We start from the raw sequence: 27669 nt of genomic DNA, 5'->3' as shown, positions 1-27669 counted from the left end.
TGCTCCATTGGTTGCTGTTGTTATTTGTTTCTGACTATGACACAGATAATCCATTTAAGCTCATGTTACCATGTTCAAAAAGAGGCTACACAACAGCAATATAAATTACCTTTCATAGGCAAATGGTATTCTCCCAGAGGTTTGGAGCTGAGAATGAACGGGCTGCTCAGCTGTGGCAGAGAAGAGAGGTGAGTTGCAGAGAGGACCCACCTGGCAGCTCTTGGCACATACAAAACCAGAGATTTCGCTGCCCCTCTTTTGGGTTGACATGTGCAGCTGGACTTCAGATCGTCATTTGCTTTGTCATCTAAGATGGCATCTGTGCTAGGACAGGGAGGACAGCAAACACCCAGCACCCCATGAGCCCTCACACAGGCACCTGTGCTTTCCTAGCACCCTCTGCTCAGAGCGTGTCTGGGCACGGCTGGGGAGGCAGCTGGAGGACACTGCAGTCAGGCAGCAGCATGGACACGGCAACTTCAGTCGGGGAAAGAAAAGAGAGCTTTAGCCTTGGACCCTGACAACAATACCTGATATATTTCATTTGGGCAGTATAGGTGAGGCAGTTGTGAAGAGTTTCTCCATTAGCCAGTGACTTCAGGTGAAGGCTGGAAGGGAAAATTGCCACTAGGCTGATTTTCAGAAGTTGCTCAGTAGACCCTGGGTTGGGGTATTGGAAAAGCCTCCCTGGACCATCCTCACACGGGTTGAAACAACCTGGGTTGTTTCAGGTGTAATTGCTGCAGAATTTTGACCAAGCCCATTTGTGGAAGTGAAAGCGAAGACAAAAGCAAACCATGCAAACAAATGGCTTTCTGAGAGCCTGGCCTGGCCTCGTGTGTGGAGTCCTTGGCTTGTGCTGGCAGCAAAACGGCACACCAACATAAATGGGTGGGTTACATCTCTCTTTCCCCATTCCTGGTCTGAGTCTGAAAACACTGCCTCGTTTGCTGTACCCTGCAATCCCTCCATTCTTCATCCTTCTCTCACACAGTTCCTGCAGCTTTTTCCTTTTCTGGCCTCATGGTCTCAGCTCGAGCCACGATTTACACACTGCGTGATTGCTTCCTGTTTGCTGCTCAGGAAAACAAAGCTGAAATGTGCTTTGTTGCAGTTTTCCAGCAGCGGCAGTGCTCTATCCTGGTTACAGCAGGGTGGGATAAGAATGGTGTCAGCGTTTTGACTTTCAGCAGGTTCTTCATTTACTGTGATGACACCAGTGCTCCATATGAGATACTGTATTGGGTTTGTGTGGCAAGGTTTTGGTAGCGAGGGGAGGTACAGGGGTGGCTTCTGTGAGAAGCTAAGAGAAGCTTCTCCCGTGTCTGACAGAGCCAGTGCTAGCTGACCCCAAGACAGATCTGCTGCTGGCCAAGGCTGAGCCCATCAGCAACGGTGGCAGTGCCTCTGGTAGAACACAGTTGAGAAGGGGGGGGAAATCTGCTGCACAACGGCAACTGCATCTGGAGAGAGGAGTGCGATGTGAGAGAAACAGCTCTGCAGACACCCAAGTCAGTGAAGGAGGGAAGGAGGTGCTCCAGGCACCAGAACAGAGATTCCCCTGCAGCCCATGGTGAAGAACATGATGAGGCAGGCTGTGGCCCTGCAGCCCGTGGAGGTCCATGGTGGAGCAGAGGACCCCACACCAGAGCAGGTGGCTGCCTAAAGGAGGCTGTGACCTTGTGGGAAGCCTGTGCTGGAGTAGCGTCCTGGCAAGACCTGTGACCTTGTGGAAAGAGAAGCCCAGGCTGGAGCAGGTTTTCTGGCAGGACTTGTGATCCTACGGGGCACCCGCACTGGAGCTGTCTGTTCCTGAAGTCCTGAAGGACTGCACCCCGTGGAGGGATGGACACTGGAGCAGTTTGTGAAGGATTGTCTCCCATGGGAGGGACCCTGTGCTGGAGCAGGGGAAGGGTGTGAGGAGTCTTCCCTCTGAGGAGGAAGGAGCGGCAGAGTCAGTGCGTGATGAACTGACCACAACTCCCATTCCCCATCCCCCTGTGCCGCTGTGGGGAGGAGGTACAGCTGGGAAGAAGGGGGGGAGGGGAGGAAGGTATTTTAAGATTTAGTTTTTATTTCTCATTATCCTACTCTGATTTGATTGGTAATAAATTAATTTTCCCCAAGTTGAGTCTATTTTGCCTGTAATGGTAGTTGGTGAATAATGTCTCCCTGTCCTCATCTCAACCCATAAGCCTTTCGTTACATTTTCTCTCCCCTGTCCAGCTGAGGAGGGGGTGTGATGGAGCAGCTTTGGTGGGCACCTGATGTCCAGCCAGTGTCAACCCACCACAGATACATACTGATACTTCTCTCCATCATAAGTTTTAACGCGTAGTGCAAGACAGATGTTTCTGAGCAATGCAATACTTGCTTTTCTTCACTGACATGGAAGGAAATTTGCATTATTTGGTGTGTCTTAATTCACATGCAGGCTGATGTCACAAACTACAGCTGCTACCTTCTTCCATTCACTTGGAAACAATGTTAGACAAAGAGTGACAGCTTGCCATAATCTCCCTGCCCTATCTCCCATACATAGGGATGACTGAAATGACTTTATGAGTGGTTTATGATATTGCTCTGATGAGTTCGTTAATTGGAAGATATCAGATTATCCTGTAAACACAGCACCGCGTTGCAAACTATTCTGCTGTTGAGAACAAAAAACCATACACCACATCATTGCACCTTGTGCTCCACATGGAGCCATCTTGAACACGCAGGAGTTACTTGCTGGGAATTCAAGAGTCATTAAACCGGAAATAGTAAAGAAAGATCCTAACTTTTTCTGCTGGTGTTGAGAAGAAAGTAGCTCTTTCCTGTAAAGTAAGAATGTGTTTGAAACCCCTAGTAAGAGTCCCAGATCTACTAGGCAGCTCAGCCAGGTCTTGTTTTCTGTATTTCCTTACATTCTTCCCTTCTCTTGTGTTTTTTTTTTTCTATATAGCAGAGAGCCCAACCTCACAATACGCTCTTCTTTGGATGTTGGAGATTTGGGTTTGAATCCCCTCAGGTAGAGAAGGGAACCAAATGAAGGATGCCACATCTGGGACTGAGACTCAATAGGTGGCAAGTGGGGGCGTTGGAAGATAAGACATCGCCTCTGCAGTTTAGGTACTTCGGGGCCAGGCAGCAGCTGGTTGCAGAATCAGTTACGGACTCTAGACTGGGCTCTAGTTTCTGCTGTAGATGCTGAGATCTTTCTTGAATTCAGTTGCAAGAGTTGAGGTTTTTTTAAGCAGGTCTTTTTGTCAGCTTTCCAGATCAGTGTGGTGGTGTCCCCTCCAAACCAGCCAGGCCAAATGCTGGCTTCCTCTGACAGTCTGTACATCAAATAGGAAAGAATTATCGAGCTTTAGTTTGAGGGAGCTTAGCCCTGAAAAAAACAGCTTTGAATTTATTTAAAATAATGTACTCTTTGCTCCTCCTTAAGTCTAAGTTCCCCACTTGAAAATCCAGAAGGATACAAGTTCATATATCATATGATGAAATGGAGAGTTGTTTTTGATGGTCATTTCTAGTCAGATCTTGAAAGTCTTATTCTATGGAAAAAGTAATATACTGAAAAAAACCAAAACAAACTTGTCATTAGAACTAAAACCCAAACATTCTGAAATTACTTTTATTTCCACCCTGTGACAATCACAGAAAAATCTCTGGCAATAAAAGGTACAAACGGCTCAGCCTCCTGATGCTGAGGAGTGTAGGGATATCTGCCTTTCAGTGTGAGAAAGTGGAACCTTGGTAGTAAAGTGGATGTACAGTCTATCCAGGGATGAGCTGCTCAAAGACTTACAGTGTCTAAAAATCCTAAAGAAAGAAATCTTACTCCTAAAGAAAGTCTCTATTTGAGCCCTTTGTCCTATTAGTATGACTGAAGGTATCTGGACTCCACCTCATCTCTATGCTGACACCACCTGTCCTCATGTGGAGGCCAGAACTGGGAATACAGATGTGTGATTTGATTTCCCATAGCCAAGTGGAGTATTTATGAGTTAAGTCACTGTATGATTATTAAGTCTCAGGTGGCAATGGCTTCTTGGAAAGGCATGCTTAGCAAATAATCCCATTTTGACATTTCAGTGGCTGCGCCAATAAAAGGTGTCTATCCATATTCATAGCTTAGAAGTCCACTGCCGAGTTCATTCCAAGCTGTTCCAGTGTGCAGCCCAACATCCTTGCAGATACGCAGGGGTAGAGCTTTCACATCCTTATGAGCCTTTATCCCATTAACCAAAAACAGAAAGAAATTTTCCTTTTATTGCTAGCGTGCTGTGGACAGGTTAGTTTGTCCCTGACGTGTGCAATTTAGAAATCACGTATTAAACATTTAATTAGTGGTGTTGTGCATTTAAGCTTTTGCAGAATATTAAGTTAACTTGCGCTGATGTTGCCACACACACTCAATGTACAAGGGTTAGTTCTAAGTATTCCCAAAATAAAGAGTCAAGTTTCGGGAATGTAATAAATCACTAAATGCCTGGTTTATAAGCCTGCTTCTTCTTGGGATGGATAGCAAAAGGTGCTTCAAGTGTCAGCTCAAACCAGCATGCAGTGAACATACCCTCTTCTGATCTAGTGAGATAAACCCACCACAGGGTGGGATGCTTTAGACTCCAAGGAGCTTAATTGTACTTTGCGTCTGGATGTCAGCTGGGAGAGCACCGTGTGTCTTTGTTCCGTGCTTCCTCGCCTAATCTCTGCTCCCCTCTGCCAACTCTCTTGTCCCTGTTTCTGCTTCTCTCTCTGGATATCTCAGAGGCAATTTGAAAGACTTTGGGGCTGTTCCATGATGCATTATGAACTGAGCGATTGTGTCACCATTTCAGCGTGCCCTATGACCTCATCTTTTAACACAGACAGATATATACAGTTTCCTTGTGAAAGCCCTGCCATGTTTAATTGGCCAATACTTTTTTTTTCTGGATGCTGAACACTTGGTTGGTGATTTTTTTTCAGTTTACACAGCTGCCCTGTGTGCATCTCAGAACATTTTCCTGTTTGCAGAAGAGAGTTGTGATTGAGCAGAAGGATATTGTCTTGAGAGGGATACAAATATCTTACGTATTGAAACTAATTATGTAGCCCAGATGATTGACGTTTAATGCCCGACAACGCTACAAAACGTCCTTGGCTGCCCTGGTTTATCTAAGCGCATGTTCTTCGTAGTAATTCACGGGAAGATGTTAATGTGTGCCTTGCTCCAGGGGCTCTCCTGCGTGAAAAAATTTGATACAAGTCCACATGTAGCTCATTCTGTACGAGCACACTCGGTCACAGTGGCTAACAAGGCATCAACTGCAACCAGAAAACTGTGAAAAGAATATTCCCATCCAAGGCAGATGGAAAACACTAGCGTGTAGAAAGGCCGAGTGGTGTTGGAAATACTCTTTAAGCACCAAGCAGCATGTGCTGTCTTGTTTTTAATGAGCACAGCCTCTAGCAATACTTAATTTTCATAGCACCAGTTTACTATCAGATCTGAGGGCCAACTGCTTGGATCTTTGACAGAACTGACGGCGCAATTAAGGAATGGTGGGGAAGGCTAAGGCAGTCATGAAACTACACAGGGCATCAGCTGATGGCCTGGAACGAGTTTTCAAAGACCCCCTTAATTTTGGCCTACTCTAATATGGGAAAAGTCAGACTTGACAAACTGATTTTTATTTTTTTTTACCAAAGGGCTTGCATGGACAGTGTTTGGATGAAATGGAAAAAAATGCAGCCAGGGCAAGACCGTCTGTGTGAAGATGTCAACATCAATTTAACAATCTGTCCTGTAGTTGGGTTCTCTGTAAAGGTGAAGCTTCACTGCTTCTAAAGGAGCTGACATAACATTACTGAATCTGAATATTGAAACTCCATCAGATTGCCCCAGTGGTGTAATTGAGGAAGTACTATCAGCCACTGTGGGGAGTTCCTCCTGAGATGTGACAGGAAGAGTCTTGGTGGAATTGCCTTTGGTCGTGGCAGTGTCCAAATGGCTCTAGGCCCAGGGAAACTCACTCAGGCGAGTCTGCAGAACTGAGGAGTTTCAGAGAAAACCAAAGGCTAGCACAGTGATTCCTGCCAGACCTTTACATGTATATACTTAGATGATCTAGCAGGTGAGACATCTGCCTTCCCTGTCATTCTGTGTGCCTCCTTCAGCGACTTGCTTCGAAGCCTGCTTTAAGATATGAGCAAACAAAGCTTGCTGTGAAGCAAAGCAGGATTGGATCTGTACCTTATCAGCTACTCCACAGGGAACGCCCATGGCATGGAGAAGTCTGTGGCAAACACGAGGTGATTTTCCCATGAGAACCTCCCTAGGGATGTACAGACTGAAAACCAAGCTGCAAACATTTTGTATTTCTCTTGCCTAATGCTAGTTATCAGAGCACGCTCTGCAAAACTGGAGAGGTGGCTTTCAGCCTGCTCAGACCCTGGAAAGAGTTATAGAAGGCCTTCTCTACCACTTAACAAGTAGTCTCACTATTAAGCCATGACACCAAAGTTGCATCCTCCTGCCTTAGGAGACAAGCACTGTACTTTGTCAGGCGCTTAACTCCTACCAAAGGTGATAAGCAGTGAACAACGCCTGCTCTTCAGAGGACTTCTGCTTGAACCAAGAGAGAGCATGTGCTGCTGAGGCCAGGCCAGGTGAGCTTCTGCGTATGTCCACGCAGCTCGTGGCAGCTAGAGAACTTAAATCAAAACAGCAGAGAGCAATGAGTTTAGATGGCACTTGAGCGCAGCATCTTAGGTGTTGTTTCTAGTAATATATTCACGTACGCACACATATATTGTTACATAGGTATTTAAAAGCATGATCCAAGTAAACGGGGTTTCTGAACTTGTCCAAGACTGACATCTCCTGAGGCACAGACAGTAGTGGCCAGCGTTTTACAGCACTGGTACCTCACTACCTGGCTACAGCAGCTCAATGCCAGCGTGCCCAAGGGATCCCTGCAGAATAAAAGGCAGAGCCCTCTGCAAAAAATCAACAAACACACCAGCCTAGGAGAACAGAATCACAGAATGGTTTGGGTTAGAAGGGACCTTAAAGATCATCTAGTTCCAACTCCCCTGCCACAGGTAGGGACACCTTCCACTTGACCAGGTTGCTTAAAGCCTCCTCCAACCTGGCCTTGAACACTTCCAGCGATGGGGCATCCACAACTTCTCTGGGCAACCTGTTCCAGTGTCTTACCACCACCACTGTAAAAAATTTCTTCCTTAGATCTAATCTAAATCTCCACTCTTTCAGTTTAAAGCCATTTCCCCTTGTCCTGTCAATGGATGGTTTGAGGCACGATTCCTAGACAGAAACAGAGCTAGTGGCTCCTGTTCCGTGGGGGACAGGTATTGACTCTGGTTTTGCTTCAACATTTGAAGGGACAGGTGACATACAATTCTGCTGTTTTGCATGAGCATTAGTCACTTCACAGATAAGTAAACAGATTAGGAAATAGATTTTCTAAAAATTGGGGAGGTTGTGGTCTGGTGAAACTGAATTCACAATGGGTTCAGGTGCTGATATGGTGTTATCATCATCATCCCTGAGAAAGATAAGTGAGAAAAGTAGGTAGGTGAGATGAAATGCGTCTGCCCAGATAATAAAGGAAATGCTGAGACTTGGACGTTTTCAAAATACAGGATGGTTCAAACCTGTCCTCAGATTTGTCTGGTCTTTGCTAAGGCTGTAGCAATAGCTTTCTTTCTAGAGGAACAGCCATCAATCACCTTCAGAAAATGTTTGAGTCAGTTAAACAAAAAAAACCCAACCTCAAACAAACAAAAAACCAAAAAAAACTTCACACCATTTTATTTTTTGTTAGTAACAGACATTTGCTTTTTGTCAGCTAAATGTACAAAAGAAAAACCAAACCACCAAACCCAAAAACGATTGATGAGATCCCTCAGCTGTGAGATAGGAGGGGCTGCTAATTGAGTATGTGATGCCCAGGACTAGAGGATTGGGAAGGGAGTGTCCCACTGAAGCAGACTGTACCTATTAAATTCAAAATTAGCATTTGTCTTAAAAAAATAATCATTATCATTTTTAGTTCGGTACATTCCTGTTTCTGCTGTGACATACACAGCCTTACTGAAAGGACAGCTCAGGCGTAAGAACAGAAACGCTCTGCTCCCAAGAACCCCGGGTTTCTTAGCTGCTTCTTTGGCCCCTCCATGCCCTACCTCTTCTAGACAGTCTTATCCCCATTCTACAGCTACAAAGACCTTAGTCTTAGAGCCGGTGCATTTTAGAATGAAATACCCTTCAGAAAGAGTACAGTTGGCTTTGGTTAGCAGCTCAGTCCTCCGTGGCAGATGGCCCCATGTCAGGAGTGTCACGCAGTGAGAGCTGAGACACACCCAGAAGCACGAATCGCTACGGAAGTCGGAGACCTCTGTTCACTTCCCATTCATGTGACTGGGAACCATTCAGAATCAATATGTTTAACTGGTGTAAAATCAGCAGACAAGACTGCACGGTATCACTTTCCTTGCTACAGGAGACACTCTGGAAGCTGCTGCAGCACATGGTAACTACGTGGTTTCTTAAGCCCCAGGTCTTTTGTTTAACTTTCATGCAAAACATTTGTTATCAAAATGTATTTACTCTTAGCAGGGTAGTTAGAATTCTATGGGTATCCTTGACTGAGATCTCCCTTTTCCCTTGCAGTCACAGAAAGTAATTTCATCTTGCTTCATCTGTAATTGGTCAGAGGCCAGGAAATTTTACTTCAAGGTTTGTGAAAAACTGATTTTTATAAAAAGAGACATTTCTGACTACAGAAAAATCTCTGCTAAAATGAGCGAGAGGTCCAATGTGAAATACATTTCAAATCTGGATCAGCACATAAACTCTGTGGTTAACAGAATTAGGAAACTAGAATCTTTTTTTACGCCAGGTAGAGCAGATGGTGTTAAAATTCCTCTTCAGCTTGCCTGGAGCGAGAACATTTCAGTTCCAGCAGTCTCTCCACAGTGTCTGCAATTGTACGCTCACCATGCACCTTGTTGTCTCGGGTGCGGATGTTAACGGTTCCACTTGCTTTCTCCTTTTCACCAACAACTAGAAACAGCCAAGATGCAAAGGAATGTACTTAACATTTAGCAAGCTTATTTTTTCCTCCATTCCCTTAAAACTTACTATCGTAAAGCTCTACTAAACAAAATTCTAAAAGCTTACCAACCAACACATCAAACCCTTCTTTGCCCTTCTCCCAGCTCCCCCCACCTACATCTGCAACAGCCAATAGCCTTATTTAATCTCGTATCATTTAATAGGTTTTAGTATGTTATGAGCAGCAACTTAGCAAAATAGAAGTAAAAAGAAAAGTAAACTTAGTAAGTCCAGCTTGACTTAGTTCTTATTAGAGAGGACCACAAAGTCAAAATAAGAAATAATCATGGAGTACTCCACAGGCAAAGATTAGAAAGACAACTTGATTGTACAATAGCTATTTGTTTCTTTTACAGAGACAGCAAGACAGTTTATTGGAAAATCCCAAAGCTATTTCACTTAAAGATACAGATCCCAAAGACATGTATGTCTCATTACTAATAAATTTTATATAATATACTTGGAAGTAGCTACAGAAGATTGTATTTCTCTAATACTCAATCTACATTCAGTCGGACAACTCTGGAACAACCTCTGAACGTAACATAGGTGAGATATTTTGCACGATAGGCTGATCGTACGTTTGTGGTCTCAAAGGCAAAATGTGGTTGAGTCTTATCCATATCATATGATTAAAGTTTTAAAGAACAAAACTTTATTTATGATTCTGTCAATCCCACTGAGGGTAGAGTTCCTCTGCTAAAGGCTCCTGCTACTCTAGTGGAGCCTAGATAGTTTTAGGGTCAATGCTAGAGCCCCAATTTACATGACATGACTAAGGCAGTGCTTCAGATCACACACTTCAGGGTCAGTTTCTAATTGTCCTTGCATCACCCTCTCATGGAAGAGTCTTCTCCTACATGTGGAAGAAGTGCACCACAGCTGAATGCAGTGAAAATATGGGACTTCTTTTGCTACACTTGAAATAAGAACTTAAAATACTGGGTGGGGGAGGCAGAACATTGTTTAACAATCTGACTGCCAAAGGGCAAGAGGTTTCATACCTTTCAAGAGTCATCAATCACCTTCAGAAAATGTTTGAGTCAGTTAAACAAAAAAAAAACCCAACCTCAAACAAACAAAAAACCCAAAAAAAACTCACACCATTTTATTTTTTGTTAGTAACAGACATTTGCTTTTTGTCAGCTAAATGTACAAAAGAAAAACCAAACCACCAAACCCAAAAACGATTGATGAGACCCCTCAGCTGTGAGATAGGAGGGGCTGCTAATTGAGTATGTGATGCCCAGGACTAGAGGATTGGGTATCCACATTGCTGACCAGAAGACAGCAAAGACCTGTTTCTAAAGCAGCAGTAATGCCTGGGGCCACAGTGACCTCCTTTCAGTGACACTTACACAGGCCAGGAATGCCTATCACGTAGGTAAGAGAGGCTCTCTGGAATGGAGATGCTTAGGAGCAAAGTGGCCTGAAACACTGACTACCACTCTCTGCCTTGCTCACTGAAGAAGGATAAAATCCTACAGCCTATGCAAGAAAGTCAGCCAGGATAAAGTAACAAATGCACTATACATTACCCAGAATAAAGTTATACTGTGCAAGCTGAGCATTTCTGATCTTCTTGTTCAGTGTGCACCCAGGATCTACATCAACATCTGCCATTAATCCAGCATCATGGAAGTGCTGCCTGACCTAGGAGAAAAAGTATTTAAACTGTCACTATAGGATATTCGTGACAATGAACTATTTACAACTTGCAGACTTAAGCCAGTCAAGCTGACCCAACCACTAAAACAAAGGCACTGGCTCAGGCACTGGAAATGAGCCCAGTTCCAGAATGAAAACAGGCCAGCCATCATGTGAGTACATACACATTAAATAACTATGCAGTGATGTGAATATCTAATGTTTTGGGCTGAATAGTGGTCTGAGTTTGATATTGTGCAAGGCAGCAGGATGGTGGAGCTTCCTAATTAGAAGCTTATTTTTTTTATCTTGCAGACTATTTTATTTATGTACAGTGCTCTTGAAAGAAATCCAAGAGAAGGTCTGCTAGCTGCTAAATATGCAAAGACCCACCTTCATCTTTCTTACTGCTCTGCAAGTTGCACATGGCTGTGAGAAACTAGAACCTGAAGGGTAAGACAGCTTTAGAGCTAGAGACAAAAACTAAGTTTTTCAAAAGTAACAGCCTCACAAAGATCAGTATTTGCTATTCAGACACCCAAAATCTATTTCAGGTCCTCTTTAAGATGTATCTACAAATTGAGCAGCTAATTGTCATGGTAATCTAAAAATGATACAATGTAATATGGAAAGACTTACCATATTTATGTAGGATAAATACTATTACTCATTAATAACCAAGTATCTCAGCTAAATACAATATACTGAAAAAAAAAAAGCCCCCAAACCAAATACATCACCTTTTCAGCATACTCATCACACGTTGGTCCCACCGGCACCACCATTACCTGCTGTGGGGACAGCCAGAGTGGCCTTCAATAAACAAACAAAATAAGTTTATATAGCCTTCAGTAGTTTTTTTAGCATGAAAAATCCTATTAACAGATAGGACTAAAATCTACATGGGAGATTCAAAAAGCCAGCTGCTTATATAGGGTTCACAGGCAACAACAGCCCTACACTCATTAAAATTTATCTCCCAAGAAGAACTGTCTAAAAACTGCAGTGTGGACAAAAGTACTTTTTGACCCAAGATTCAAGTGTTTTGTATCAGACAACCAATCATAATTGAGTTGTTGAGCTTATTACTAACTAATCACGGGAAAACACTTTTGAGTGTTGTTATAATCAGAGGGGTCATCCCCATCTGGTATTGTACTGCAGCAAGTAGAGGAGATGACCTACATGAATAACTCATCGTAAGGCAGCCCAGCAGCAAAGGTAAAGTTGAGAGACATTTACCGTGCGCATACAAGCTGTACGCTGCACCTGCATGAGTGGTATCGTGTAGAGGCTACCATATCTGGAATTATTTAATACCCAAGGAAGGTGGTTCAGCAGGAATTGCCCTGTGGTACACCTGCGGCATGTCTCTGCAGCAAGCAAGCAGAACAAACCCTCTCGATTCTTGCATGCTTGGGGCTCATTTCTCTTCCACGTAAAGTGTCTGCTCAAACTGGAATAATAAATCTGCTTTTCAACATTACCATTTGCCTCCATAGTTTTCAGTTAGAATGGCGATCATTCTCTCCACAGATCCCAAGATAGCCCGGTGAATGATAACTGGTCTTTTCTTGTCATTACCATCATGGCTGTGAAGAAAGGGTTGGGTTTTTTTAAATGTAAGGTTTTTTCTTGATGTAAACTTATGGCTGTAAGTGACAGGAAAGTTAGATTATATAGTAAATAAAACCACCAGCCTCTGTGCTTACCTGACAAACGTGAGGTTAAATCTGACTGGCAGCTGGAAGTCGAGCTGGATTGTAGCACACTGGTGGTAGCGGCCAATCGCATCTTTAATCTGAATGTCAATCTTAGAAACAAAAAAACCACAAACTTTTACTAGAGCTTAAGATACAAGCACGGCCCTCTGAAAGCAAACTCACTGTTTTAAGATGGAAGGTTTCGTGAGAACTATATGTGGTTTTAGACAATGTACTTTCACTTCAGCCTACATTAGGACTTCAATATTTGATTTGCAGGTCCTAATGCAAAAAAACATTAGAGCTAAAAGCAGGGCGAGCAAATAGAGAGACATTACTTCAGGGGAACTATAATACCTCGGACTATTTTTTGTGAGTTTCAGTCTGGGACTTTTATGGACCTTTTCACTGAATGAATTCAGCAATACGTAAGTACAAGTGCAAGATCCTCGAACTGAACATGTCTCACCAAAAATGAGATTTCTTCAACCTCAAACTGGCAAACTTACACTCCTTTTTTTATCCAGTATTTTAATACTTTATAGTTTACGTTACAAATTCAGGGCAAGAACATGGGATGAGAATCGTAGTGTTGAACAGTCCACTTACCAGTAGGGATCGTATTAATCAATGACACTTGTTCTGACTATGAGTATCCATAGTCCAGCCTATTCTTTCTATTGCACCTTACACTTGAATTCTGAGTGCACTTACAAGTTAGACAGAGAGACGGATTTGAAACAGTAGATATATAGCAACCTGACCTTATTTATTTATCACACTGCTCTTATTCATCCTTTTACCAGTATGGCTATATGCTGGGGCTGTGTGCCTTGATTTAATTTATGTATCACACAGATCAGTGTTTTATAAACTGAAGTTCTAAACGTTGAATTTTCCATTCAGAAGCCAGACTTTATCATAGTTCAGCTAGTCAGCAAACAGCTTCTAACAAAATAAATTATCTACAGCCTTCTTTAATTCAATACACTCAGTTATAGACAAAAAAAAAATCTAAGTATTTTAAAGGTACCCTAGATGTAGAGCTTAACTTAAAAATGTAAATTTTAACTAGTTTCCACTAAAACCAGTGTCAAATGCTACATGTTTGCTCACCTTACTTTGGCTGGAGATTATCAGGAGCAAGTATAAGGTTAATAAAGGTTAACAAAGGTTCCTGTAGATATTTGCCTTCTTTCAAATCAACTGAGGAAATTACTGAATATTGTTTGCATTTCGCATTATGAATGATTAGCTGCTGTAACACATTTCACTTACAGCCCATAAAATGTAATTGATTCAATTAGGATACAAAGAGAGAAATCTTAATCAGTTTACTAGATGACTGAATATAGACATAAAGGTAGCGCAGGTTTATTAGGGAAAGATTTACAAGTCATTTTGTAAGGCTCTCTGTCCTTATGCTCAAGGATATCAGAAAATATTTCAGGAGAGCAGACTTCGGCCTCTTCAGGGATCTCCTCGGTAGAGTACAATGGGATGAAGCCCTAGAGGGAAGAGGGGCCCAAGAAAGCTGGTTAATATTCAAGGATCACCTCCTCCAAGCTCGCGAGCGGTGCATCCCAACAAAGAGGAAGTCAGGCAGGAACACCAGGAGGCCTGCATGGATGAACAAGGAGCTCGTGGACCAACTCAGGCACAAAAAGAAGGCCCACAGAGGGTGGAAAGAAGGACAGGAAGCCTGGGAAGAATACAGAACGATTGTCTGAGCAACCAGAGATCAGGTTAGGAAAGCTAAAGCCCTGATAGAGTTAAATCTGGCCAGGGACATCAAGGGCAACAAGAAAAACTTCTATAGATACGTCAGTGATAAAAAGAGATCTAGGGAAAATGAAGGCCCTCTCCAGAAGGAAACGGGGGACCTGGCTACCAGGGATATGGAGAAGGCTGAGGTTCTCAATGACTTCTTTGCCTCAGTCTTCACTGCAAAGAGCTCCAGCGGCACAGCCCAAGTCACAGAAGGCAAAGGCAGGAACTGGGAAAATGAAGAACCGCCCACTGTAGGAGAAGATCAGGTTTGAGATCATGTAAGGAACCTGAAGGTGCACAAGTCCATGGGACCAGACGAGGTACATCTGCGGGTCCTGAGGGAACTGGCAGATGAAGTTGCTAAGCCACTATCCATCATATTTCAGAAGTCGTGGCAATCTGGTAAAGTTCCCAATGACTGGAAAAGGGGAAACATAGCCCCCATTTTTGAAAAGGGAAAAAAAGAAGACCCAGGGAACTACAGGCCAGTCAGTCTCACCTCTGTGCCTGGCAAGATCATGGAGCAGATCCTCCTGGCGACTATGCTAAGGCACATAGAAAATAAGGAGGTGATTGGTGACAGCCAACATGGCTTCACTAAGGGCAAATCCTGCCTGATTAATTTGGTGGCCTTCTATGATGAGGTTACAGCATTGATGGATAGGGGAAGAGCAACTGACATCGTCTACCTGGACTTATCCAAAGCATTTGATACTGTCCCACACAACATCCTTGTCTCTAAACTGGAAAGACATAGGTTTGATGGATGGACCACTTGGTGGATAAGGAATTGGCTGGATGGTCGCACGCAAAGAGTTGTGGTCAACAGTTCAATGTCCACTTGACAGGCTGGAGAGGTGGGCCTGTGAGAACCTCATGATGTTCAACAAGGCCAAGTGCAAGGTCCTGCACATGACTCGGAGCAATCCCAAGCACAAGTGCAGGCTGGGCGGAGAACGGATTGAGAGCAGCCCTGAGGAAAAGGACTTGGGAGTGCTGGTGGATGGGAAGCTCAACATGAGCCAGCAATGTGCGCTGGCAGCCCAGAAAGCCAACCGTATCCTGGGCTGCATCCAAAGAAGCATGGCCAGCTGGTTGAGGGAGGGGATTCTGCCCCTCTACTCTGCTCTTGTGAGACCCCACCTGGAATACTGCATTCAGCTCTGGAGTCCCCAGCACAAGAAAGACATAGAGCTGCTGGAGCAAGTCCAGAGGAGGGCCACGAAGATGATGCGAGGGCTGGAGCACCTCTGCTATGAAGACAGGCTGAGAGAGTTGGGGCTGTTCAGCCTGGAGAAAAGAAGGCTCCGGGATGATCTTATTGCAGCTTTCCAGTACTTAAAGGGGGCCTACAGGAAAGCTGGAGAGGGACTTTTTACAAGGGTGTGCAGTGATAGGACAAGGGGTAATGGATTTAAACTGAAAGAGGGAAGATTTAGATTAGAGATAAAGAAGGAATTTTTCACTCAAAGGGTGGTGAGGTATTGGAACAGGTTGCCCAGAGAAGCTGTAGATGCCCTATTCCTGGAAGTGTTCAAGGCCAGGCTGGATGAGGCTTTGGGCAACCTGGTGTAGTGGAGGGTTTCTCTGCCCATGGCTGGGGGGTTGGAACTCGATGATCTTTCAGGTCCCCTCCAAACCTAACCTTTCTATGATTCTATGATTCTAAAATACCTAGAAGGCCCTACTTATTTTGTGCAGACTGAAAAGACAGCTTTAAAAAATAAACAGCATAACCACAAAACCAATGCAAGCTTTTTAAAACACCAAAACCCAGCAGCAACCCAATGCAGCTACAAAATTGTGCCAGTAAAAACGTTTTTCAAAAATTTGTTTTGCCAGTAAGTTTATTTTTATTTTTCTCATGATTTAGAACTCATTTATCGCCCAAAGGATTACTTCTGAGGCAGCAATCGCTCTAGTAATACTGATCTTACAGTGCCACCTTCTGTTCACATCTCCTACTAAACCAATCAGCTCTGTTTAAGCAGCAAACAAATAGTTTATACATTTGAACTGGGTTTAATTAATGAAATGAGTGTTAAAGCTATGTGAAAACCAGGATCAAAGAGTATTATTTCTCTCTCAAGTATGTCAGAGTTTACGTATCTCAAAACCCACGCAATTTCAGCTGGACAGCATCTTAGATAAAGAATCCCCTCTTCCTAATCCCAGCTTTTAACAATCTCAGCTTGTTCCAGGTCATCAGTTTAATAACCAGTTTTGTGCTATATCCTCCAGCCAAACCTAAACTGCACCAATGCTTTAGAAATCCACTCTGACATTGAAAAATTTACTTATAATGTTATGTTAGAAGGGAATGTGCAGGACAGCTAGTGAAAAATAAAACCTGTCTTTACTAAGAAGATCATGAAAAAAAACCATACTATTTTCTCCCTCTTGCTCATAATAATATGAGCAAGATAATACATAATAACCTTTATGTATTAACACATTAACTTAGAGCAGAATATTAACCAGATGGAGACTCTGTCTTAGTCAGGTATCTGTTGGAAGTCATCTGGCAAACACTCTGCACAAACAGATGGCCAACACTTGCCTTTCTGGGGAACACAACATTTAACATCATTTTGTAAACACATGAAGACTTTTGGGTTTTTTCTTCTCATCTGCTATACTGCAAAGAAGAGCATTCGCATGCTACGCCTACTGTCAAGATTACAGTTGTATCAACGGAAAGCAAGGAATTGTGTAGCTTTCATCTGCCTCATCCAAACAGACTCAAAAGCCTAACCCAGCTAAGGGTTAGCAACATACTAACCTTAGGTCCATAGAAAGCTCCATCGCCAGGGTTTAACTCCCACTTCTCACCAAAGTCATTGAGGCTGTTTTCGAGTTGCTAGAGATAAAGGACACATAGACTCAGCATTTCTCAATCATTCACTGCCTTTCCATGTTACAGCATCAGGTCAGCCTGCTGCTGCAGACAGGAGACACTACCAAACTCTCAGTACTTTTCAGTTACTGCTGCAACTCATCTATTTTCTGAAAAACAAACGTTTTGGAAGGGCTCCAGCTAAAAAAAAACCCAAAAAACTAGTCCAAATTCAAACAAACAAAATTAATGCATTCATTTTGGAAGAGGCCAAACAAGCGGCATTGGCTAAGATGCAAGAAATTTCTATGCTAGAGTCAAAGTTTGTAGGTAATATCAAGAGAGGATCCACCCTGATACACCTCATCTCTATTCCTGCCCTATCTTCTTCCCAGCACTGCATATGCAAGGGCTAACCCTATCCCTTAAATCAAGAAAGCAACCTGGCTTTTGGAAGATGGATCTAAGTCTTATTACAGGGGCTGTCAGAATTGGTTCTCTTCCTATTTTTTTTTTTTTTAAATTATCAAAAAAATACAAGGAAGGAGAGTAGCAAAAGGTAATTAGATTCTGACATGGAGATTGCTTTTGTATGGAAAGTAAGCTATTTACAGCAGCCAGACTGAATTGAAGACAGTTATTAAAGTTATATTGCTTATGTCCAGCTGTCAGCGTACCTCCCAGAAGGCATTATGTTCTTACAGGACTTCCAGCTGCAGCCTTGCTTTCATATAAAAAGTTAATAAAACCACTGCTTACCTTTTCAGCTTGATTCCACACTTCGATATCTCCCAGGAACTTTTCAGGACGAGTAGAGAGATTCAGTTTAAAGGAAAATCCGAAGACATCATACACAGTACGCAGGAAATGCAGACAACTCTTTATCTCCTCTTCAATCTTTATGAGGATAGAAATAAAAGTCTCAAATACGGAAAAATCAGTAAATCTGATTTTAATACCCAATTTCATTTAACAGCAGCCCATACCTGCTCCATAGCACAGAATATGTGAGCGTCGTCCTGCTGGAACCGGCGTACTCGAGTGAGTCCTGTAAGAGCTCCTGACAGTTCATTGCGATGCAGAACTCCAAAATCCGCCAATCGCAACGGCAGTTCACGCCATGATCTCGGACGATGATCAAACATAAGGCTGAAGGAAAAGTTTATTATTTGAAGCTCATCCAGAACCAAAATTCTGCAAAGAACAGCCAATCAGAAGCAGCCAGTACCTAAGCAAATGGCCATAATGCCAAGGATGTAATCTGAATACAACCATCATTAACATCTAGTTTTGTCAGGAAAACCAACACAAATATCCTTCTAGAGCTGGTAGCCTTCCCCCACCTCACAGAGAAAAGATAAAACAGCTCCTAAACAAAACTGACAATGGCCCAGTATCCATTTCAGACATCCAGGTTTTGTAGTACCAAGGTACGCTTCCAGTCTAAAACACAGTTACTGTAATGATGGAAAAGTAGTATTTCTCAGGCTCTCAAGTAGAGAGCACACAGACAACACGACTCATAATTACACCACTCCTGACAGCACGTCACATCTGCATACCTGAAGATAGCCATCTCTACAAGTAAGCAGGCAAAAGAAATAGGAATTTTTTTTTTTTTCTTAATAAGCATCATCTTTGGTAAACTGGATTTGCTATGTATTTACCAGTGTCCTGGACAGTTCATAGGCTTCAGAGCAAATATTTCTTTCTCCACTTCAAAGGAAAACATGTTGTCACTGTAATGCTGCCAGTGCCCTGAAGTCATCCACAGTTTGCTGTTGAAAACATTTGGAGTGACAACCTCCTGGAAGCCACGTTTTCGATACTCACTCTAAAACAACAGACCCAGTACATAAAGTAACTAATAAAGCAAACAAAAGTAATGGTACTCAGCCGTCAATGAGCAGCCATAAAAATATACAAATTCTGCCCTACAAAGGTTCATGACTCAAGAAGCGAAGAGGGAGAGGAGAGTGGAGGAAAATTCAAGTAGGACATGCCAGGATACATCCTTTCCATCAGCACCACCCTTCCCGAAACAATTCCTCTGTAGTAAGCAAGAAGAAATAGTTTCCTCCCTGCAAGCAAAGCAGCAGTCTCTAATTATTCAATGACACTTTGATAGTACATTGCAGCCCCAATGTACAGTAATAAGTTAGACTTTAAATATTACAACAGGAAGATCGCGATTTTTTTCCTACACATCACCTCAAAACAAATAGTTCCACAAGGCCAAATTCAGTAAGTTTATTAAAACAAAGCAATATGCATCAGTGGAACAGCTGTAGTGTGTTTGGCTGTACTATCAGATGTCAAAGAATTCACACTATAAAGCATCGTTATCACTGCTTTAACTGCAGGTGTAAAGTGTTGATGAAAACATATAAGCAGAGATTGTGACAGGACCAATTCAAAGAAACCAGGTTTCTTTAGTTCCATGGCTTACAGAACTAAGAGATTAAACTAAGCTGCAATGAAGGGCTGTTAATACTGTTATATGTAGCATGCTGCTACTTATTTTTCCAAAATTGAGCAATTTCTTCTATAAGATTTCCAAAAGACATTACTTACCCGGATGAATTCAATTAATGTGTTATAAATGTAAGCTCCTTTTGGCAAGAAAAAACAGCTGCCAGGGCTGAGTTCATGGAAGAAAAACAGTTCTTGGTCCTGCAGAAAAATAGTATTTGAAAAACTTAGCATTTGTACACCACCTTTTTCATTTAACATTCACAAATTAGCTACTACTGACTAAGCATCACTAATCAAGTGTTTTTTAAAAAAGGCAGTACCAATAGATGAGAAGCATTTTCACAGGTACTTGTATCTCCATTAGTACGTACAGGGAAAGGAGATTGTTCAGTTTCGTGTTTCATTACTGATGCTCCAAAACTTCATGTTTACATCTAACTCCTAACTGTGCCTCCACAGTTGCCAGCAATGTTTAGTTCTGCTTCTGTAGCTAATTACCTGCACACAAACTGAACGTGTGAACTGTCACGGAATCACAGAATGTCAGGGATTGGAAGGGACCTCAAAGGATCATCTAGTCCAATCCCCCTGCCGGAGCAGGACCACCTAGATCAGATCACACAAGAACATGTCCAGGCGGGTTTTGAGCATCTCCAGAGAAGGAGACTCCACAACCTCTCTGGGCAGCCTGTTCCAGTGTTCTGTTACCCTTACTGGGAAGAAGTTCTTCCTCATGTTTAAGCGGAACCTCCTATGTTCCAGCTTATATCCATTTCCCCTTGTCCTATCATTGGATGCCGCTGAGAAGGGCCTGGCTAAAGTTGTGACAAACATCTGCACACATGCTTGAGGACTGCATATAGTGAATTCCTCTGTGTATTTCCCTGATGTCCTAGCAGCAGACCTGGTAACAGCGTGCAGGACTATCAATTATCTGACAGGGGATTCCATGTAAAAAACAAAACCAAAAACCAACCAACTAAAAAATGAAAATAACGTATTATGGATTTTGAAATCACACAGAAGAACTGTGAGTGAACAGGCTGCAGTGAACTGCGTAGGAAGGAGCACTGCCTGCCAACTGAAATGTTCACGCTGTGCAGACCAAAGCGTTCATGTTCTGTTCTGATTAATCTGTGGAATAAGGATGTCATTGTGTTTAAAACAGCAAAAAGTCTGCAGAGATTTTGCTTCAGGGCTTTTGATGCTCTTGAGAGAAAAGCAACTGACTTTGCAACTCGACTGAAAATACAATTGTGTCACATCTTGGTTGTGGCAACAAGTATACGCTGTCTTCGAGATGCTTCTAGTTGAGGGGGTTACATCCACACAGTGCTTGTGAAATATATTACCAGAAAAACTGTCTCACCCGCCCAATTTTTCTGTGATCTCTGCTTTTAGCTTCCTCCTGGAACTTCTCCCACTCCTTCAGCATTTTTGCATCTGGGAATGAAATTCCATAGATCCGCTGGAGGGATTCCATATCAGCCTTGCCTTCCCAATAGGTAGAAGAATTCTGTACACAAAAAATAAATTAAACATTGAAGAAAGGAGGAGCCTCCACATTTTACTACTACTGCCTACTAAAAGGTAGGTGATTATTAATAAATCACTATACTTAATGTAGAACAACTAAGGCATAAGGAGAGCTTTAATCTTAAATTCAGAGCACTGACTAGAAAAATCCAGAAAAAACAGGTGAACAGAATATGTAAAAAGGTTTTCAAACTCTCTCGTCTTTTTTTAAGCTTATTTGCTCTCTTTGTAGCCGTAAAATTCCAACTTTATTCACGCTTAGCTATAGCCATCAGCTGAGCAAAAAGTATACAAGCCTTAAGCCACACTCACGTTCCTATTTGTGTTGGAAGTGCAGGCCCTGGACATCTAGTTGGGCTTCACACCATTTGAATCTAGCGTACAGCCCTTTCCCAATTTGTTACACTGAGTTTTTGGCCAGTTATCCATTCCATGGTACATTCTTCGATAAGCCACTATCACATTGCCCAAAGACAGCAGCATATTTCCAGTGAAAACAATTGTCTAAAGCAGTTTCAGCACTCACCTTATGAATTTTTATGGTCTTTATCTTGCCAGTATGCCTGACATGAGGTCCTCTGCATAAATCTATTAAGGGTCCACATCTAAGAATAGGGAAACATTAATTTGGTATGTTTCACCCTAGAAAGATATATCCAGCAATATTATGATGCATGTGTAATTACCTGTATACCGTGGTAGTTGGAGTCTTGACCTTCTCATTCAGGATGCGGCACTTGAATTTATTATACTGAGAAGAAAAGCAGTGCACATATTTGTTAACTCCTTGTTAAGCAAGAGAACTGGCCAGTAGTCTAAACTATTTGCAAACCTGATGCTGTACTGCATCAAAAGAGGATTACAATAGACAGACAGATAGTCAAGTAGTGGAACAAGCTGCCCAGAGAGCAGGTTGTGCAGGCTCTATCCTTACAGATTCTGAAGGCCCAACTGGACAAGCCCTCAGCAAGCTGGTCTGACCTCAATGTTGACCCTATGCCATCTGCAGGAGACTGGACTGGACACTTACGAAGGTACGTTCCAACCTGAATGACATGATTCTCCTGATGTCTTAACAGTGAAAGCTGAGTAACTTCTATCTGGAATGCCAGAAAACTATTTGCAGCTAGAGACTAAAGAGAAAGGATCAGCTTTTAGTGTTGCCTGGACTTTCTTAGAAATCCTCATTCTAAAAATTGTTCTATGAAGCATTCTGAATGCATCAGCATATACAGTTATAGTATCACAACAACATTTTACTAACAGCCACTATAACATAGATATTTAACACAACTGCACATAACATATTGCAAATTTACATCTGTGGAAAACAAATGTGGCTTCAAACATTTTGCCAAGGCCACCCAGGGGAAGAATGAGAATTCTTACAGTTGCAGAAAATCTCATGCACATTCCCAAGAACCTAAGAATTACACCTTTGCTCGTTTTTTTGTTAACTATCACAAATGTGCTTCTAAGAACATATCACCTTAAAAAGTTAATTTGATAGACCTTCCTCTACCACTAACGGAACATATAGCTGAAGTTACAATTGCTTAAAGAATAACTATACAATGCTAGGAATAACCTTCTAAAACAGCCCACCTTAAACATTTCAAGTAGCGTCTCCTTCTTAACCTCCAGTCTTTCAAAGGCTTGTTTCTCCTTCATTATCTTTTTGCATAATGTTTCCAAAGCAGAGAAGTCATTACTTGACACACCCCTAAAATAAATACACACAAAAAAGCGCATTATTCTTGATTTTACTTGCAATTTCTGATCTGGTCACAACGAACTAGCTTGTGGATGGGCTGCACTGCAAAGAACAAAGCAATCTGCACTAGTACAGATGACTTTGTTCTGGGACCAGGCAGATAACAGAAATTTTGCTGTGACTGCCACTCCCCTACTCCTAAAAGAGAAAAATATAAAACCTACCCTTCCTCAAGGAACATGTCATAATAAAATCCATTTTCTATTGGTGGGCCATAGCACAGACAGCCACCGTAGATCCGCTCCATAGCTTCACCCATTATGTGAGCACTTGAGTGCCAGTATACCTAATGGAAGTAAAAAAAGAGAGGATCAGTCTGGACACACACAATGCATTTCTGAGTATTTCAATTAAAACCTTTTCTGAAATGCTTGCTTTTAACAATACTTGATGCAGATCCCACATTAGAGCAGTCTGCAGAACAGAAGTGACCTGCCCAGCAACACTCTCATCCTACGCATGAACACTTCCAAAAGGTAACACTGGAAAATTGTTTACAGCTTGGCAGCAAATATTTCTTATTTTCAACTATTGTTGAAATGATTCAATTATTGTCAAAAAGTCAGGAAACTAATTCAGAAACTTTTTTTTTTCTATGAACTTCAATCAATCAGCTCTGCATAAAGACCAAAAGGCGTGCTTTCAACATACAGACTGCGGTCCTAATACAAAGATTTTATGCATGAGAAATCCTCCACTGAAATAGAACAGTTCATAAAGTTAAAAATTACACTCCATCTTGTAGTACACCTGAAGTTTTCACAAATTAAACCCAATCTATAGGAGTCAGTCTGCTTTTATTGGCACAGATCAGAAAACATAAATCTCACAGGAGCCGTCATTTAGCCAGCATGAAAACCCTAAGTTTGAATGCAAGACCTCCGTGACAAGTCTGACTGACAGCTTCTTGTACCAAATGATTTTTTTTTTAAAGACTGTATTTACAAATTTACTGGATATTCACATTTATCTGAATGAGCAGCCCAAACAAGGAAGGTACTTTTGCATAGAATCATAGAATGGTTAGGATTGGAAGCGACCTTAAAGATCATCCAGTTCCAACCCCCTGCCATGGGCAGGGACACCCTCCACTACTCCAGGTTGCCCAAAGCCTTATCCAACCTGGCCTTGAACACTACCAAGGATGAAGCATTCACAATTTCTCTGGGCAACCTGCTCCAGTGCCTCACCACCCTCAGAGTGAAAAATTTCTTCCTAATATCCAATCTAAATCTCCCCTCTTTCAGTTTAACGCCATTACCCCTTGTCCTATCACTGCACACCCTTGTAAAAAGTCCCTCTCCAGCTTTCCTGTAGGCCCCCTTTAGGTACTGGAAGGCTGCAATAAGATCAAGAGCAGCCTACTCTGTATGTACTTTTGTACTCTGTATTATTTTCAAAGTCAGCTGAAGAGGTCAGTTCAAAAGATCTACTTTACATTAATATGAAGGTTGTAAATATAAAATTTTAATGAGAACAGACTTGACAAAACTACAGCAACTCCTAGCAGACTTGGCTACAAATGCACAACAGAATGTACATTATCTGCAGGACCACAAGTCCCTTGTAAGGAACTATTAGAATATGCACATGTTCCTACACAGCAAACCTGTTTCTGTATCCTCATCTTTTGAACACAGTAAAGATGGAATAAGTACTCAAGCCTGTTTAATGCAAATCCAAGGGCAAACAAATTTCGTCAGAAGATACTCACTGCTTGAGCCTCTTCATCTTCAAACTTAAGCAGCTCCAGGGTACAATCCTCCTCCAAAGGACGGTCTAGATCCCAAACCATCTTGTTCACTTTAGCAATAACAGTGTTGTCAGCTAAGCCCTGACTACAGAATAAATACAGAGTATACAGTCTTTTGAAATCAGCAAGCAGAAGTTCCCCAAATTTGCCCTCCATGTTGAATAAGATTTTCAGGAGTGCTCAAGAGTGGGTAAAATTTCATAAATAAATTCCAAATAAAAGAGCTGTTTAGCCAGTCTTGAACATTTATGAGAATCCTACTCACATATCAGAGATGAGGGAAGAAAACTATGCTGTAAACTCATCACTCACACGTTCATTAACATTTTTGACTTAAGAGGCAGCCACCTCAAAAAACTAATCTGACTTCAAACTCCTATTGCAATAAAAGACAGAGCACCTGTTTTAAAAATTATCAAATACTATTTCTGATGTAGTAACTTTTAGTTTTGTTTCCACTAGGCAAAATACCCTTTCCTTGATCCCAAATTACAAAAGCAAAGACGGTTCCAAAGACAAGGCACATAAGCATGAAAGAAAATGCCATTTCACCTCTAGGAATCACCCAGTTTTTGTAATTTTAGCTGTTATGGTGTCCAATGTGCATCGTTCAAATCTACTTCACAGCAAGTCTGAGTAACCTGGAGATGTGTGCTGCTCTTTTTGATGTGTGTCTCCCATCCAAGTAAAAATGGAGTTAAGTGAAAGATTCTCATACTTTTAACTGTCTCTGAAATCAACTGAAATGTCACCCAGCAGTCAACTTCTCCAGGTCACTGGAAACTAGCTGGCATGTGCTAGCATTCAATCTTACAGAGTAAATTTATTAGCAAATTAGTTCATAGATTTCATAGATTTTTCTAGGTTGGAAGAGACCTTAGAGATCATTCAGTCCAACCGTCCCTAATCCCCATTAAACCATATCCCTAAGTAGTTAACACAACGACAGCACTTGCGGGAAAAATATGCAAGTAACGTGTGTATCAAAGATCTCAATTATATTCTTACTTAATTTCAAAAACTGTATCTTCATAAGGCAAAATAATGACACTCCAAAACTGGAACCCTCCTGGTTACTGTCAGTTTATTATACACAAGATGCCTTAGGAAGAGTTGAGATAAATGACTAACAGAGCATTTATACACAGCCACAACCTGCAGACACGGAGCTGAAACAATAGAGTGTATCACAGAATGGAATCGTACCTAATTCCACAAGCGATTTGATAAGGAGTAGTCTTCCAGGATTCAGCATCAACCTGCTTGCCATCGGGTAAGGTAACTTTAATGGGTTTACTGTCATTTGCAGCTCTTTCTGCAAGAAGCGCATCATGTTCAGCTTTAAGTTTATTGTACATCTCTAAACGCTCGTTGATAAATGCAGGCCAGGGATTCAGCTATATATGATGAATAAAGAGAAAGGAAAAAAATCAAGGGAATATTAGAATAATCTAATATCACTTTATGTCAAGAATGCAAATAGAATGGATATACTTTTCACAAGCAGCCATGTGACTATATCTATATATGTGCTACGTCTAATAATCATTATTACAGATTAATTATACATTAATTATAACGTTAAAAGACTTCAGCTTGATAAAATTTATTAATTTGAAATGTACCACTGTATACCTGTGTAATAAACTACACGTATGTTAGTAAGCTACTACACAGTTTATTAAACACCTGTTTAACAAGCTACACAAGGATAAAAACAAATTTGAAAAGACTGTAGACGTTCAACTTTTATAAAAACAGGTTTTTCTTAATAGGCCAAAAAATTGAGGAAACACCTCTACTCTGAGCTACCCAGACAGGAACTGACTCCAGTCCACACGTCATACAACGACATCAGGACTATCAGCGTGGGCATAACCAGGGTTACACAGCTATGCGGCTGGCTCAGGGTCAGCGCTGCCAGCAGCTGGCCCTCTCTCTGCAGCCAGAGGGATCATCTGTGTTTACCCACCACGAAGACAGAAAAGCGAAAGCGCCTTATGCAGGCTTTCCTCATCCCAGAGAGCTGCTGCCTGCTTCCTGGTGCAAACAGGCACAGTGAAAAGAGCCACTATGAAATCGCAGCCACTCTCCCGTTACGCCCACGTAACTTGACGTAAAGAGCAATAAAGTCACTTCACGGCAAACACGGAGTAACTGTAATGCCAGATAAAATACTTCAGAGGGATGAACTGCAGCAGTACACAAGACAGCAACCAGGAAAACGCATCTTTCGACCCCGCCACGGCCCAAGCGCAGCTCACCTCTGTCCGCCCTCCATCGCCAGCCCCTTCCTTCATTTTCTTCATTCCGCAGTCCGCCTTCTTTTCTTCCCCAGCATTTGCCTGCGGAGGGCGAGCACCATTTCTTCATTCTCCAGCAGCCGTCCACACCGACGGCGCTATAACCCCCCTCCGCCCCACACCCCCTTCGCCCCGGGAAACCTCAGCCCAGCTCCCTTCTCTTCTGCCTTCAGGTAAACCTCACCGCCTTTCCACCCCGCTCCCCGGAACGAGCGAAACCCCCGGCGACCCGCCAGAAGGGTGAGGGAGAAGAGGCCTAGCTCCCTCCTGCCGCCAGCACCGCCCTCCTGGCAGGGCCGACCCCCCTCCGGGCCGGACGCGGGAAGAAGGGGCCGCCCCGCCTCAGGACACCCCTCGGCCCGCGCTGAGAGAGGGCACCGCTGAGGTACCGGGCCCACCTGGCTGTCAGCGCCCGCCATTATCGCACGCGGAACCGTCCGGCGCGGCGGGGAAGGGGCGGGAACGGCGCCGCGCAGGCGCCTCCCGGCCGCCGCGGCTGATGCAACCGAGGGGTGTCCGCGCTGACCCGAGTGGAGCCGCCGCGGCCGGGCCGATGGGGCCGGAGGGGTGTGCCGTCCTGGGGTGTGCGGCTGCGGCGGTGGTGCGGTGGGAGTGGCGGAGATCTGTCGGGGGCCGCAGCAGCTCGAAATTTAGGAGCCATGCCAGCACCCCTGAGGGCGGGGCGTGTCCCCACACAGCTGCTCCCCGTTCTCCCCCGGTAGAGAAACGTAACCCTCCTTCCCCCGCCGGCAGGGCC

At 42.8% G+C, this 27669-nt stretch overlaps 1 protein-coding gene across 1 annotated transcript; it reads right to left on the bottom strand.

The window, feature by feature from the left end:
- Positions 1-7795: 7795 nt before the first annotated feature.
- Positions 7796-27346, bottom strand: TARS1 (threonyl-tRNA synthetase 1). Its single transcript, XM_086628734.1, has 19 exons — positions 27311-27346; positions 26874-26954; positions 25816-26006; positions 24571-24694; positions 23021-23142; positions 22688-22805; positions 21769-21833; positions 21609-21687; positions 20916-21062; positions 19646-19744; positions 18739-18905; positions 18058-18220; positions 17831-17968; positions 17018-17095; positions 12475-12575; positions 12250-12354; positions 11503-11575; positions 10654-10768; positions 7796-9064 (listed from the first exon to the last, which is right to left on the bottom strand). Exons 1-19 carry the CDS (start codon positions 27329-27331, stop codon positions 8916-8918), a joined length of 2136 nt encoding a protein of 711 aa, XP_086484860.1. The 5' UTR covers positions 27332-27346; the 3' UTR covers positions 7796-8915.
- Positions 27347-27669: the final 323 nt, after the last annotated feature.

This window comes from Tauraco erythrolophus, chromosome Z (assembly GCF_009769465.1).
Source record: "Tauraco erythrolophus isolate bTauEry1 chromosome Z, bTauEry1.pri, whole genome shotgun sequence".
NCBI classification, from domain to species: domain Eukaryota; kingdom Metazoa; phylum Chordata; class Aves; order Musophagiformes; family Musophagidae; genus Tauraco; species Tauraco erythrolophus.
This window is presented reverse-complemented; position numbering and strand designations above follow the sequence as displayed.